Consider the following 15,763-nt stretch of genomic DNA (forward strand, 5'->3'; position numbering starts at 1 on the left):
GCTTACATAATGATAACTTGTAATAATGCATCCAAAGTGATCCAAAATCATCTTAAATGGCAAGGTGACAGGAACCATAAAAGAAGATAGATCCTTGGCACGTGGATCCTATTTTGCAATGTTATGCATGTGGGTGGACCCCTGACTTCAATAGGACTTCACGCAGGTGGAGGGGTCTGCCTGTGTGCATCACATTACAGGACTGGGGCCTTATAGAGCACTGTACATTTTCAAAGTGTTGTGCCATATTAATTAACTAATCCTATAATAACCCAATAGTTTAGAAGAAGGCCCCAACCTGAATGTGATAGGTATGCATTTATTGCAATCATTACTGACTTAGGACAAGATCCTGCAGGCACCCATGTGCTTAGTTTTCCTGACATGTTCACTCTCATTAAAGTCAGTGGGAGCTGGAACAGGTCCTTAAGCAATAGTGATTTCCATGCTAAGGTGACCAGATGTCCTGATTTTATAGGGACAGTCCCGATTTTGGGGTCTTTTTCTTATATAGGTTCCTATTACTCCCCACCCCATCCTAATTTTTCGCATTTGCTGTCTGGTGACCATATTCCAGGCTCGACATTTCTCGGCCCTTACCGTCCAACTGGAGTAGATGAGGGGTCAAAGCAAAACTGCTAGCCCTTAACCTAGGCCCTCATCCTGCAAACGTTTATGCATATACTGTACACAGTTTTGCTGTGTACAGGTGACTATAATCCTTCAAAAGGAGCCTTTACATTGAAAAGACTTCAGAGGGCTAGTTGTGTAACTAAGGTTTCATGAATGTTTGCAGGAGCAGGGTCCTGCCAGAGCCTGGAACTGTTGTTATAAATAAACGGTGACAACATTAAGATGGGAAGGGACACTCAGCACGCATTGGCATTGTATTAAGCACTAGATCCATGCATGACAAATACGATGCACGAACTACTCATTATTCTGCTATTAGTGGTGAGGGACCTGCCTGTTGCCACGCGGCCATGGTGTGCCCTTCGCAGGAGACTTCTGTACTGCCCGAGTGGCCGCTCAGCTCCTGCCTGGGCTTGAAACCGGCCAGCAGTTTGCGGACGTCCCCTGAGCCACAGGCAGGGCGTGAGCAGCACTGATGGGAATCAGATGTGGAGCGGGAGCGGGTGGCTTCCCCCCCAGCAGCACAAGGATTAATCAGCGCCGCCTGCTCCCCGCGGAAATGCAATAAAGCCGGGAGGGGGAAGCAGCTGCTGTTGAGCTGTACTGAAGGGAACTGGAACGACTGTAGAGAGGGATTTTTTATTATTATTATTATAATAAAGCGTAGGCAGTTTAAAAACAAACCCTCCCTGCTGAGTCTGCAGAGCGCGGAGAGGACCAGGGAGGGGAGCTTGTGCCTGAACTAAACTTTGAGCCGGTCACAAGCCTTCCCAGCTCTCAGGGAAGGGGGGTCGGGTTCCTCGCCTGAGTCACCAGCACAGAGCCCCGCCTGCAGAGGATAGGTAAGGGGGAGATGTGCGGGAGAGGGGCTTCGAGCCCCCTACATCTGGCACCCAGCGGGTTTGGGGGGGGAGGTGAGACGCCGCCTGATGGAGAAAATCAAAGCGATTTCCTCTTGGGTTCCTGACTCCGTCTGCTGCTGCGGGAATTAATGATCTGCAGCTGCTGCGGATGTGCCTGCCGCGGGATCTGTGTGTGTGGCGAAACACGCGTTCCTTCCCTTGCTACGTGCATCACTTCCTCCATTCTCTACTCTCTTGGCTTGTCTGGTGTCCCGTGTCCCAGGCAAACAGCTGTGGCGTTACAAACACAAACTGCTGCTCTGGGGCTGCAGGATGTCAGTGAGTTGTGCAGGACAGCCCTGGGGCTCCTTTCATTCCCGCTGGGGGTGGAGTAGGCCCCTGGTATAGTGAGAATCTGGGGAATATGCTGATCATTTAAAATCTCCGTTGACATCTCTCCTCTTGTTCCTGTGGGAGGAAGGGAGAACTAACCCAGGGCTGCCCAAGGGGCAAGTGGGGCAATTTGCCCTGGGCCCTGCAGGAGCCCCCACAAGAATATAGTATTCTATAGTATTGCAACTTTTTTTTATGGAAGGGACCCCTGAAATTGCTTTGCCCCAGGCCCCCTGAATCCTCTGGGTGGCCCTGAACTAACCCCTAAACCTCTTCCAGAGTAGAGTGCTTGTCTTCCCCGCGCTTCTGCTGATGCATCACCCATGCATTACGCTCCTGGTTAGGCCAGTTTTGTGAAGTAACACAAAGCTCACTTCAATAAATTGCTGATGTGCCCGACTCGCTGGCTGACAACCAAATCAGAATGGTATTTGCATGAGGGAAGGGACAGCTAGGATCTACCACGTTGACAGTGCATTTCCCTTGCTAATGTCATGTACCAGGCACAGCATTGTTAGCCTACACAAATATGTACAAGGCACAGCATTGTTAGCCTACACAAATGTCATTATCTCCCATTACAGTCTAGGAAAGAGACTACATTGCATTGCAGTCAGTGGAAGGGAGGGTTGAGAGGACACACACACTTGCTTAAGAAGCTAAGGGCTAGTCTACACTTACCGGGTAGTTCGACGGCTGCGGATCGAAGTTCCGAGTTCGATTTATCGCGTCTGGTGTGGACGCGATAAATCGAACCAGGAAGTGATCCCCGTCGACTGCGGTACTCCAGCTAGACGAGAGGAGTACCGCGAAGTCGACGGGGGAGCCTGCCTGCCGCGTGTGGACCGCGTCTGAACCGCGGTAAGTTCGAAGTAAGGTATGTCGAATTCAGCTACGTTATTCACGTAGCTGAATTTGCGTACCTTACTTCGACTTGGGGGGTAAGTGTAGACCAAGCCTAACAGAGCTGTAGTTCAAGCAGACTAAACCCATCCTAGCAACGTTGCCTGGTGCCGCTTAAACTTCCTAAAACAGACTCTCCTTTCTATACAGAAATCTCACCAACCTTGATTTGCTCTCCACCCCTTTTGCATTGGGCTTCTCTGTCTGCCCAATAGTTTGCCCAATGAAGGGGGGGAGGGGAAGTGCCCCAGTTGTGTTGAAGTAGCTACTAATCTTCCTATGCCCTCATTAATGCCTGGATCTTGCTCCTTTCTCTTCCAAGGCTAGCTTGCCTGTCCCCATCTATTCTCATTTGCCAAAGTTGTGCTGTGTGGTCTGAAGTCAGTGACAAAGGGTGCGATCCAGGAAGGTGCGTAGGAGCCTGTCCCGTTTTTAGGCCCCATTGTGATCCACAAAACTGCTCGGCTGCTTGTGTAGGTGCCTATATTTTTACCTCTGGCTAGGTGCACTGCAGTCTTGCTTTAGGCACCTGTCTCCTGCCTGAGCATACCTGCTACTGCCTAACAATGGGCATCTGGATGTCCAGCCCGAATCCCTGAGCAAACTGGGGAAGGTAGGTGTACAGCCACCTAAGTCGTGTATAGGGCCTGATCTAGTAGGTGTGCTCAGAGGCCACTTACCAGCTCAGCCCCCTCAGGGAAGTTCACACAAAACAACTGGTGGTGGGAGGAAAGAGGAGGAGAAGGACCTTCCTTTTTAACTTTTGGCCTAGTGCATAGGGTACTCACCCAGGCTATGGGAGATTCTGATGTGGGGCTCTCGCTATCTCTCCTACTGAATTTAAATAATTGAATAATGAAATATTAATTAGGCCAGTGAAAGTGAGTGACTGTGTCCCAGAGGTTGGGGCAGTCACCTGAGAGGTGACGGGTGCCTGGTCTAATCCCTTCCCCCTCAGGAGGAGAGGGGACTTAACCAGGGGGGTCTCCCATATGGTGGGTGAGTTCCCCATGCACTAGGCTCAAGGTTATAAGGGAAGCGTCCTCCTGCTGTTGCTGTTTCAGGCTCCACATGTGTATCTTCCTCTGGTGCCTGTCTCTGAGAGGGGTGTGGCTTGCATTGGCTAGCTTAGGTGGCTCCCCACCTAGCTTTGTGGATCAGTCTCTGCCACCTATCTCTCCCCATTTGTTGTATAGGAAACTAAGTGCTTAACTCAGGTTTTGTGGATCAGTGTTGTTCCTGTGATTGGTGGTGGGTTTTTTCCCCCCTCCCCTCCCCCTAGGCACCTAAAAGCTAGGGGCCATGATGCTCAGCATCAGACTGGCTAAGTCCCTTTGTAGATCTGGGCTGAAGTCCTCACAGTAGTCTAGTTTGAAACTACACCTCCATTCTCTTGAAATACAAATGCTCAATTTAATATTGCTTTAAACATCTCTGAAGTAGCTCCACACTTCATGGATATTAACATCATTAATGGAAAACATGGTCTCTAGTTTTCTTAAATTGTACTTGGGCAGTCCATGATGGATTTAAGGAGTAAACCAGAAATTCTAATATAAATTGGGTGCTTTTGGAATGTATTTGAACTTATTTTTAGGATTTCTGGGTCACTTTTAGATGAGAAACACTTAAGTCTGTACTGGCTTTTTCCATGCACTATATGGCTTAAAGGAGAAGATGGATAAAACATCTGCCATTTGGGATAGATACAAGCCTGATGGAATGCTTTAAAAATTACTTAACTTTGGTATACAGCAGAACCTCAGTTACAAACACCAGAGTTATGAACTGACTGGTCAACCACATCTCCTTTGGAACCCGAAGTACAGTGCACAATCAGGCAGCACAGAGACAACCAAAAAAGCATATACAGTACTGTTAAATATAAACTACTAAAAAAAGGGTTTTTTTAAGTGACAAGGCAAGGAAACTGTTTCTGTGCTTGTTTCATTTAATTTTAAGATGGTTTAAAGCAGCATTTTTCTTCTGCATAGTAAAGTTTCAAAGTCAATGTTCACTTTTGAACTTTTCAGAGAACAACCATAATGTTTTGTTCAGTTACGAGCATTTCAGAGTTACGAACAACTTCCATTCCCGAGGTGTTTGTAACTCTGAGGTTCTACTGCAGGGGTCGGCAACCTCGGGCACACGGCTCACCAGGGTAAGCACCCTGGCGGGCCGGGCCAGTTTGTTTACCTGCTGCGTCCGCAGGTTTGGCCGATCGCGGCTCCCGCTGGCCACGGTTCGCCGCTCCTGGCCGATGGGGGTGGCGGGAACCTGCGGCCAGCACGTCCCTCGGCCTGCGCCACTTCCCGCCGCCCCCATTGGCCTGGAGTGGTGAACCACGGCCAGTGGGAGCCGCGATCGGCCGAACCTGCCGACGCGGCAGGTAAACAAACTGGCCCGGCCCGCCAGGGTGCTTACCCTGGCGAGCCGCGTGCCAGAGGTTGCTGACCCCTGTTCTACTGTATTAGACCCCAGTTCAGCAAGGTACTTGTGCATGTGGTTAACTCTCTAAGCACATCAGTAGAAGTACTCATGCTTAAAGTTAGGCAGGTGCTTAGTACTTTCTGAATTAGGGATATAAATCTATATACATTCAGGAATGAAGTAGAAGCTTTTTCTGAATGTTTAGATTAATTAAACTTGTATGTGAAACTCCTATAATGGATGCTAGTGCATATCTACTGTGTTACTTCAAATGTCTTAATCTAAAATGTTTTGAAGAAATAGCCTGTTTCCTTTTTCTAGATGCATTCTCTTTAAGAGCAACAGAACTGGAAAGAGCAAAATGACGACAACTGTGAGATATGAACAAGGGTCAGAGCTGCCGGAAGTTGATGGGTGAGTAGTCCACCAGAAACCTAACCAGTAGTAATTACAGAACTTAAGTACAGTGTATAACCTCTTGTCTGTTCATTTTAGGGTTTCCTTAATGCTCATCAATATAGTATGTAAGCACCTCCAGGTGGAAATGAGTTTGTATTTGAAATCTCTGAACTTAAAGGGAGGCTGCTGCCGTTATATATACAGTATATAATTTTACTATACAAAGTGTGTTTCATGAGGAGTAGAGTGGCAAGTTTAGGGAAAACATACTTAAAATTGCCAATTTATAACACACGTAGAATCATAGAACTTGAAGGGACCTCAAGAGGTCATCTAGTCCAGTCCCCTGCATTCGTGGCAGGACTAAGTATTATAAGTGGTATATAAGTACATAAAGAAACATTCAAGAATCAGAACGGAAGGGTATTCATATAGGTGTACTAAGAGATACTATATCCTTCCCAACAGAATATCTAGTCTGTGGCAGACATGGTGATCTTATTCCATCTTAGGTGGCTTTCTTGCATTTGTCAGACTACTGAACTAAAAAACTACAGAGAAATTAACTAAATCTTCCTTCAAGGGGAATTAAGTCTATTGTACATGAAAAGACTACACTCTCATCCAGTAACACTGATGCCATTTGCTAAAGCTATGATAGCAGTTGATCTGGAATTTCTAATTTACTGCCTAGTAAATTAGGATGGGCAGCAAGCTTAACTCTGAATTTCCATGCTTCAGTACATTGGAGATGGTCTTGCTCCTTACCCTTCCATTCCCAAAGATGTTCCCAGCCCTGATGGAGTTTAAACAAAACTGTAAAGGCAGATTTTCAGAAGCAGTCAGTTCTACTTGCATTTTTAAGAATTGCTCTATGCTAGAACAAGGCCCATTGGTTCCACAATGAAAAGGTTGCTTCCGCTACACTTGTAAAGACGTGGCAAGATTATATGCTCTTATGTGCATCTGTGGCACTATAGCCCTGACTTTAGCAAAGCATTAAACCTTGGATGAGATCGACAGAGACTTGGGTGTTGCAACTTTTAGGTGCCTAGAAAAGCACAAGAACAGCACTGCAATCCACAAAGCTGAGTTAGGCACCTAGGCTCCCTATACCGGGGTGGGCAAACTTTTTGGGCTGAGGGCCACATCTGGGAGGGGAAATTGTATGCAGGGCGGGGGTTGGGGTACAGAGGGGGGTGTGGGAGGGGGTGCAGTGTGCAGGAAGGGGCTTAGGGCAAGGGACTGGGGCAGAGGAGGGGTGCAGGGTGTATGAGGGGGCTCAGGGCAGGGGGCTGGGTGCAGGAGGGGTGCAAGGTGCAGGCAGGGGGCTTAGGGCAGGGAGTTAGGGGGCAGGAGAGGTTCAAGCCCCGGCACTGCTTACCTAAAGCGGCTCCGGGGTGGCAGCAGCGTGCACCTGGGCCAGGGCAGGCTCCCTGCATGCCTGCCCTGGCCCCGCGCTGCTCCAGGAAGTGCCGCAGCCCCTGCGGGAGGGCTCTGCGTGTGCTGCCCTTGCTGTGCCTCCAGGTACCTCCCCCGAAGCTCTCATTGGCCAAGGTTCCCCATTCCCAGCCAATGGGAGCTGTGGGGGCAGTGCCTGGAGGCAAGGGCAAGGCACATGGAGCCCTCTGCCCCCCCGCCTGAGGGCTGTTTCTGAGAGTGGCGCGGGGCCTGTGGCGCCACGGGGGGCAATCGCGCAGGCCGGATCCAAAGCCCTGAGGGGCCAGATCCGGCCCGCGGGCCGTAGTTTGCCCACCCCTGCCCTATCCAATGTGGTAGAGATAGGAGTCTTAGAACATGATCCACAACAGCTAGCGTGCTAGGCAGGGAGCTGCCTAAGCTAGCCAATGGGGAAATGTGGCGGAGGGGTGTGTTAGGCATCTATCTCAAGAGAGGCAGGGTTTATCTCAGCTTAATGTTCCATGAACAGGAACCAGCCACCTGGAGGGCATTTCTTGTGGGAATGAGTTAGGTGCTTGCCTGGCTGCGCACAGAACAGTGGATTTGGAGCAGGGAGGAGGTGGTGCAGCTGCCACTGTCCATAGTATAACTTTTAGCCCAGTGGTTAGGGCACTCATCTGGGATGTGGGAGACCCAGGTTCAGTCCAGCCTCTCTGCCAGAGAGGGGGAAGAGGACTTGAACAGGGGTCTCCCACCTCTCAGGACTGTGCTCTAACCACTAATCTGTGGGATATTCTGCCGTGAGGATACTTCAGTCTCTCTCCTGTTGAAGGGATTCCAGTGTGTAGAAATAGTTGCTGGGCAAGAGGGTGTGGCAATGACTCTGCAATCCAGTGGTTGGGGCAGCTGCCTGGGATGTGGGAGACCCTGGGTCCAGGCCCCCTACTCAGTCGCTTTCATTATTTATCCATTATTGAAGAGCTTCAACGGGAGAGATGTGGGAGCCCCACATCAGAATATCCCATAGCTCAGTGGTTAGAGCGCTTTGACCCTTTTGGGGTTACCCAAGGGGTTCAGGATGAAGTGCTACCTCCTGCTTACTGTGCCCTCGGGGGCGGGAACTTGCTCAACACTACCAGCTGCTGGCAACACCAGTGCCCCACTCTGGGCTCTGCAGGGCCTGCTCTTTCCCTCTGCAAGCTAGCAACTTGCATGCCCCAGCACTTAGCTCCCTCAGTGAGTCCTTTGGGGCCTAGCCGAGAGACCCTCTGGCTAAATCTATGGCAATAGTTAACCACCAGTGTTCTGCTTTGGCTCCAGGCACAGATCCCTCTAACCTGTCTGTACATCCCACTCGAGTGCCCAGTCCCTCAACTTCTGGACCCTTGCAATGAACACAGATTGGCTGCCTCTGGAAGCAGTGCCCCTCGTTCACTAGCGTCACCTCAGTTCAACGCTGTCCTTAGCGCACAGCACTTAGTTGTGCCACAGGACCCTCTGTTGTATTTCTTATGACACCCGATCTTAAACCAAACTTTGCACCCTCAATAATCTGTATGTTATTCCCTGATAACCAGAAACTTCTAAACTTAAACTCTGTGCCGTTCACTTTTTTTAACATCATCTTAATAAAATTTTTGAAACTAAATAGAAGTTTATCTGAGAAAGCTTAAGATAAAGATTCAAATAAGCAAGTGTAAGGACTGGAAACATATGATTACAGATTAGAGTGCATTTTATGTTTGTCTTAAGCCTATACTTCTTAACAGGTCCCTTCCTTTCCAGTCTAATAAGGTATTTCTTACCCAGCATCAATCCATACAGCACTGCTCCAGTCGAGAGAGCTGGATTCCATCTTTCACGTGTAGGGTGACCAGATATCCTGATATTAGTTTTTTGTGTGTGTTTTTTATAAGCAACTATATTCCCTCCCCACACCGAGCATCCCAATTTTTCACACTTGCTATCTGGTCACCCTGTTCATGAGATGCTCACGTTGGCAGGATGTTGTGTTTGTAATGGAGAAAGAAGGGTACAAGATGGTATCTATTTATGCAGTTCCAGACTCTCATATTTAACAAAACACCCTGGTTATTACCTTCAGTTCATCCTGATGGTTCCCTCCTTCAAGGCCTTTACAAAGCACAAAGGAGCCCAAGAGAGAGGCCCACGCCCGCACCTTGTCTAGATGGTAAACCCTTGGCTGGGCTGGATGGAAAGATGTCAATTGTTCTCACTCTTGACTGAGTTAGCTCTGAGAACTACCCTGCCCCAGGTGACTAGTTTCACCTCCATCAGCTCTGGAACATGTTATTCTACATAACTCTTAAAATATCTTCTGTCCGTACATCTTGCAATACCATGACAACTTGTGTTAATAGCTTTTGGCAGAGACCACATGTAGCCTCCCTCTCACTTTGGTGAAATATTGTGAAGATGGTGGTCACAGGGGAAACACGCCAGTCTAGGCAAATCCGTGAGCACACCTACCAGATTGGGCCCAGCACGAGAGTTAGGCTGGTGAATGCCTGTATTCTCCTGGGTTGGTTTGTGAGTTGCTCTGTGGTTTAGGCAGGAGATCGACATCTGGATGCCTAGAGTGAGCAGCTGGGCACATGCTCAGAGGCAGAAACATAGGTTCCTGAGGGATTTTTACTGCAAAACTTTAGGTGCTGAGCAAGTTCAGCAGGAGTTTTGTGGATCCAAAACTTGGGTTTAGGTGCCTACATCTGTGGCTTGGGCACCTAAGTGCCTTTGTGGATCTTGGGCTATGCATATGCTTAAGTAGGGTGACCAGATGTCTGGTTTTGGACCAGGACATTTGGTTGAAAAGGAATCCTGACCGCTCCAGTCAGCAGTGCTGACTGGGCTGTTGAATGTCTGGTTTGTGGCACCGCAGCGTGGCTGGCTGGCTCCCTGCTAGTGCTGTGTGGCTCCTGAGTCCAGAAGCAGCTGGCATGTCCAGCTCCTAGCCTTAAGGGCTGCCGGTGGGGATGTCTGCATGCTGCCCTGCCTGTGGGTGCAGTTCCCATTGGCTGGGTCAGGGCAGGGGAGCAACTGGTGTCACGAGCGCTAAGCAGGCAGCTGTTGTGCCCCCCACATCCTCATGTACTTGTAGCCTTCTGCCTCACCCCGTATCCCTATCTGCCCCACATACCCCACCCTGCTTTTGTCCTTGGCCTCTTTCCCTCCCCATCTTTTCCCCTTCAGCCTACCCTCACCCAGCCAGGAAGGGAGGCTTTAGGCAGCCCCTGGAAAGTGTATGAAAAAAGTGTCTGTGTTGGCAAGTGTGTGCATGCATGCATTGTATGCGTGTAAGAGACTGTGTGCCTTTGTATAGGGAGGTGTGTGTATACCTGTGAATAAAATTTGTAGCCTAACTCTTTGACTTTTATTCCTTTTGCTGGCTTGCACACAAAAATTCATTACATGAAATGTGTGTATTCATTTCATAAGTTTTTAAAAGAAGGGAACTGAGAGCTGTGGGGGGCCATGCCTGCGGATGGTCAACATAAACCAAATGTCTCGTGGCCCACCAGCAGATTACCCTGATGGGCCATGTGCCAAAAGTTGCTGACCCCTGTTCTACAGATTTATTTTTATAGGTATCTGGACAGGTATGCATTTCTGCGGTTGTGCTGTATGGATTTGTATTTGGGCTTTGGGAGTGGGCCTTTAATGGACCCATTGCAGCTGTGATAATGTGTTGTCCTAATTCCATACACAAAAATACAATAACTTTAGTGAACAAAAAACATGGAGCTGGTTAAGAAAAATGGGAAGAGGGGAGGAAAAGAATGGAAAAACTTTGTGAAATTACATTTTTTTTAAAATTACCCTTTTTGACTATTTTGTTGCCAGCTCTAGCATCCTGTAACAAATAAAACCTGAACTTAGCACAATACATCTGTCAAAGCAATAAACATGCCTGTTTGGGCCTTGCAGTGAAAATGAGCACGTTGGGGGCAGGGGGAGGAGAAGAGCAGGGGATGGAGTGGGGGGGGGGGGGCAGGGCATTGGGGAAAGGGTGTTCAGTTTTCTGGAATTGGAAAGCTGGCAACCCTATGCTTCAGTGACTTGATTTGGGACCTACATAAATAGGGCATGTAGCAAGATTAATGGCCTACCTCAGGTATCTTGTCACAGTATTAGACAATACTTTTTTAAATTTTGTCCATCTTTGCTGTGGTATTTAAGCATATGGCATACATGTAAATGTATAGGCACAAGACATGCATCAAACTTTCCACAAGAGTACAAACAGTTCCTATACCAACTTTAAATTAACAGCACAAATGCTCATAAATGGAAAACTCTAAACCCCCACAAATAAGACTAAATTACCTATTCCTGACTGGATACTAAATTGTATGATAGCCAAAGACATTTTGGACTGTAATTGAATGTCTTCTGATTGTCCGCTCTTTCATGGATATTTTACCACCATTTTATTAATGGGAAAATGGCAATAACTTTAACAGTATTGTTAACCCCGTAGCTCTTAGTCCATCCTGTGCTTTGCTGCACATTGGGCTACCCACATTTGCCATCCTTGCTTAGCAACTGCCCTTCTCTCCAAATCTTCCCATTTCATGTTGAGGTACTAGAAGTCCAAAAATCATGACCTGAAGAAGAGCTCTGTGTAAACTCAAAAGCTCTCACAAACAGAAGTTGGTGAGAAAATATCTTCTGTTGGAACCACCTTGTCTCTCAAAAATCATGAATCAGGCTTAAAAATCATAACTTTTAGATAAATTGGGGTCTTTTTTGCCTTTGCCTTTTGATCATTGAGGTTCACGTCTTCAGTCTTCATAACCGTGAGGGCTACAAACTTCTTAAAATGAATGCTGAGACTGTTGCTTAATGACATGATGCAGGAGCTGGGGCTTCGAGAACAAGGCCAGCTCCAGGGTTTTTGCCGCCCCAAGCGGGGGGAGGGGGAAAGAGGGGAGCCGCGATTGGCCACACTTTGGCGGCAGCTCCACCGTGCTGCTTTCTACTTCGGCAGATCCTTCCCTCCGAGAGGGACCGAGGGACACGCCACTGAATTGCTGCCGAAGAGCCGGACGTGCTGCCCCTTCCCCTTGGCCGCCCCAAGCACCTGCTTGCTGCGCTGGTGCCTGGAGCTGGCCCTGAGTGCCAGAAGCTGCTAGACTTGTAATAAAATCATGGGCATTGGAAAAACTGCTTAAACAAAACAGATACTTGGATCTGGGCCTAGCCAGAAAGGGTTAAGTCAGTTTAAGGTAGTGCACTAATGCCAATGAATTAATAGCAAACACTTTATATAAAAAAAAAAAAAGCAAATATAAACATGATTGTGTAGTGTATAAACACACAATGTGTTGAGGCAAATATATTCCAGGCAATGCTGCTGCAAAGCACCCTGATATGCCAGCTTAACTATATAGAAATGTAGAGTTAAGCAGAGATTGACAATTGCATGACTACTTTACAATGGCAGAACTGGGTTCTGCATAAAGTTATGCATTTCTTAACCTTTGAATTTCCTGACTTGGGCATTAAATGTTAAGGCTATTCTGTTTCTTTGTGTGTCTGTCTTATTAAAGTTTCTGTTCAGAAGAAAGTAATAAAATGAACCATTCAGAAGAGATCTTTAGGGAGGTTAAAAAGTGCTACTCTAGCACTAGTTTGATTAGTGCTGTTCCTGTCTTTTCCTTTCCTGTTTGGTATCCTGTTCTGCACAGAAACGTTTCTGTGCTACAATTTTTCTGATGCAATTGCTCATGAATCTCCACAGTTCCTTCCTGTAATAAGAACTAGGCATTTTGACTAGCTGGAATAGTTTTGTATCCAGGCAGTGCCAGCGCTTTCTGAGCATGTACTCTGTACTAAAACTGTTCTAAACTGGTTCCTGGATTGCTTGCAAATGTATATTCTCCAGTAAGCAAGATATATTTATTTGAATTCACTTTCTGGAGTGTTTGGAATGCTCTGCTACTTCTGAAGATTAATGGTGGCTTCCCTTTTTTGTGAGGCATTAATAATCAAGTGTTTTTAAGTAACATGAGCTGCTGCAACGATGTATAGGTAAGTTATCACTTAATTTCTCCATAACACTAATTTCTATGTAAAGTGTTAAAATAGTGATACATTAGAAAACACCTTTCTGGAACTGGCTGAAAATGTTTATGAAATTTCAGCAAAAAAATGGATAACCTTTATTTTCTTACCAGGTCTGGCCATCACTTTAATATGCTTTAGTTCCAAAATTACTTGTAGACACTTACTATTGTCTAAACACAAAATATCTGGCTGAAATTTTAGCACATTTCTTCTAAACACGCAATTCTAAGCTTTTCAGAGCAGCCTGTTCCTTAGGCATTGGGACAGCAATTAAATAAAAGGGTAGATATGTCGTCTTTGCAGCAAATTACTGCACCAACTCTAGTCCTAGTAGCTGCCCCTCTTGTGGGGCCTGGGAGGGCACTCTAGTGTGAATCCTTTTTAAAAGAAATAAAATTGTACCAAATAGTGTCTTATATCTGCAATTTCTTACCTGAAATGCAGGGACATCGTATAAATAAACATAAAACAGATCTATTCATGTAGTGAGTCTCCTTCCCCCCTCCACTTGTGGGGATCAGTGACAGGGGGGACGGGGGACAGTGTTGGTCAAGATAAAGCAGCCTGAATAAGAATGAGCCCTCTGCTTTCCACTCTGCCTAACTCCTGTTTGGGGCCTTTTGGAACAACTCTGGGATTAGCAGGGGAGTGGACCAAAGTGTGGGCTAGCATTACAGGGCAGCATATCCTTTTCTTAGGGGAGGGCTGTGAAGGAAACATACCAGGATAAAATAAGTTGAATTTACCAAAAACTAACTCCCCAAATTCTTTTGTAGTCAACGGAGTTATGATTTACAAGGCTTAGTCCCTGACATGTACTGATATACAAGAACTTATTCTGCTAACTTTAAGTGGTTTCATGGCTGATGGACGTTTGGAATCTTTACTACAATAATGTATCCATTACAAATAATGCTGACCCAGTACAATGGTATCTTGTATACGCAGGTGGTTCCTTCAGTATTGCAGATGCCTTTTTCTTTGCCAGTGGAAATCTTTCTTCACTGTTCTCCCCACAGTGATTCTCTTGGGGTGGGATCCCCAAAGGGACTTGGGTGTCATGACACTCAGTATTGCAATACTTAAGTTTTAGGCACCTAGAAAATCACAGGAACAACATTGGGATCCACAAAGCTTGAGTTAGCCACCTAAGCTCCTGTACACAGCACTGCAGGGAGAGAGGCACCTGAGAATGTAATCCACAAAGCAAGCATGCTGGATGGGGAGCCACCTAAGCTATCCAGTGGGAGATGAGGCAGGTCAACTCATGCAAATTTATCAGGAGAGACACCGTTACTAAGTAAAATTAAGCCTCTTGATCTTGCAATAGAACTCTCAAATGTCAGAATTCCCCCCCCCCCCCGCCATGGCGTTTGAGAGCTCTATCCCAAGATCATGAGTGAGGCTTAATTTTACTTCGTAATTGCTGTTCGCCCAGTGGCAGGCTGACAGCTAGAGCCCTAAGAGCAGCAGAGGTGAGGCTGGGAGGGCTGTACTCTGGCCTGGAGGCTATTGGGGGAGGGGGGGGCTGAAGTGAGGAGGGTGAGGGTTGATGGGGTGGAGGGGCTGTACTGCTGGTGGATTCTGAGCAGATGGGGTGAGTGCTGAGGGTGCATTGAGTGCAGTGGGGGAAAATGGGGCTGGGGGACTGCACTGGCAGGGGCTGAATGGGGGGGGGAGGGTTGGGTGAGGACAGAACTGATGGACTGGGAGACCAGACTAACTGGTGGGCAGGGGAGGGGCATATGTGGGGGTGAGAGCTCCTGCAGCAGGGGCCAAAATCACCTTATCCAGTACATGTCGGAGAGTGGGTACCACTAATTGTCACATGCACACACCCTGGGGATGGGCTGAGGGAGTTAAAAAAATCAAGAGACTGACCTAAAAAAACACCATATAATCTTTTTTAAAATCTCATGATTTTGGGAGGGTCTGACTCATGACTTTTGATCTCTTGTTGGCAATACTGTGACAGGTTGTGTCCTAAATCCTGCCCCTCTCAGAGATAGGGGCCTCCCTGCAACTCAGATTTACCCTGGGTTTGTGAATCACAAGCAGAGAGATGTAGGTGTTCAGATGCCTAAGTTGTGTGCAGGCAGGTGTGTTCAGAGACCATGTAGTGGATCAAGCACCTCGGGTAAATTTATGTAAAACAGCTGGGCTGGGACAGGGCGGGAAGGGAAGGAGGAATCAGTCCTCCCTTTTAACCTGTAGTCCAGGGGTTAGGGTACTCACCAGGATCTGGAAGACCATAGTTCAAGTCCCAGCCCCTTAGGGGGAGAAGGGATTGGAACAGGGATCGGCCACCTCTCAGGTGAGTGCCCTACTCAGTAAGCTATAAACTATTCTGATGTGGGTCTCAATCTCTCCTGTTGAAGTTGTTCTACTTTAAATATTAATCGGGCCTCAAGCTAGAATTACTCTGACCTAGTGGTTAGGGCACTCACCCGTGAGGTGGCAGATCCTGTTCCAATCCCTTTCCCCTTCAGGTGTGGGGGGGAGGGCTTGAACTGAGGGACTCCCACATGAGTACCTTATCTCCTAAACTTCTCTCTTCTCTTACCCCCAGTTGTTTTGTGTGAACTTTCCTGAGGGGACTGATCCAGCAGGCAGCCTCTGAGCACAACTACTGAATTGGGCCCTGCATGCAAACAGTCAAACACCTATTTTCCCTA

At 47.4% G+C, this 15,763-nt stretch overlaps 1 protein-coding gene across 1 annotated transcript in view; it reads left to right on the plus strand.

Annotated features, from left to right (window-relative positions):
- Positions 1 to 5,562: 5,562 nt before the first annotated feature.
- The window catches only part of LOC135873037 (phosphatidylinositol 3,4,5-trisphosphate 3-phosphatase TPTE2-like), a 35,428-nt gene continuing 25,227 nt past the window's right edge, over positions 5,563 to 15,763 (plus strand). The window contains exon 1 of the mRNA XM_065397510.1: positions 5,563 to 5,615. Within this exon, the coding sequence (XP_065253582.1) occupies positions 5,563 to 5,615 (53 nt within the window). The remainder of the gene's footprint in view (positions 5,616 to 15,763) is intronic.

This window comes from Emys orbicularis, chromosome 1, assembly GCF_028017835.1.
Source record: "Emys orbicularis isolate rEmyOrb1 chromosome 1, rEmyOrb1.hap1, whole genome shotgun sequence".
NCBI lineage: Eukaryota > Metazoa > Chordata > Testudines > Emydidae > Emys > Emys orbicularis.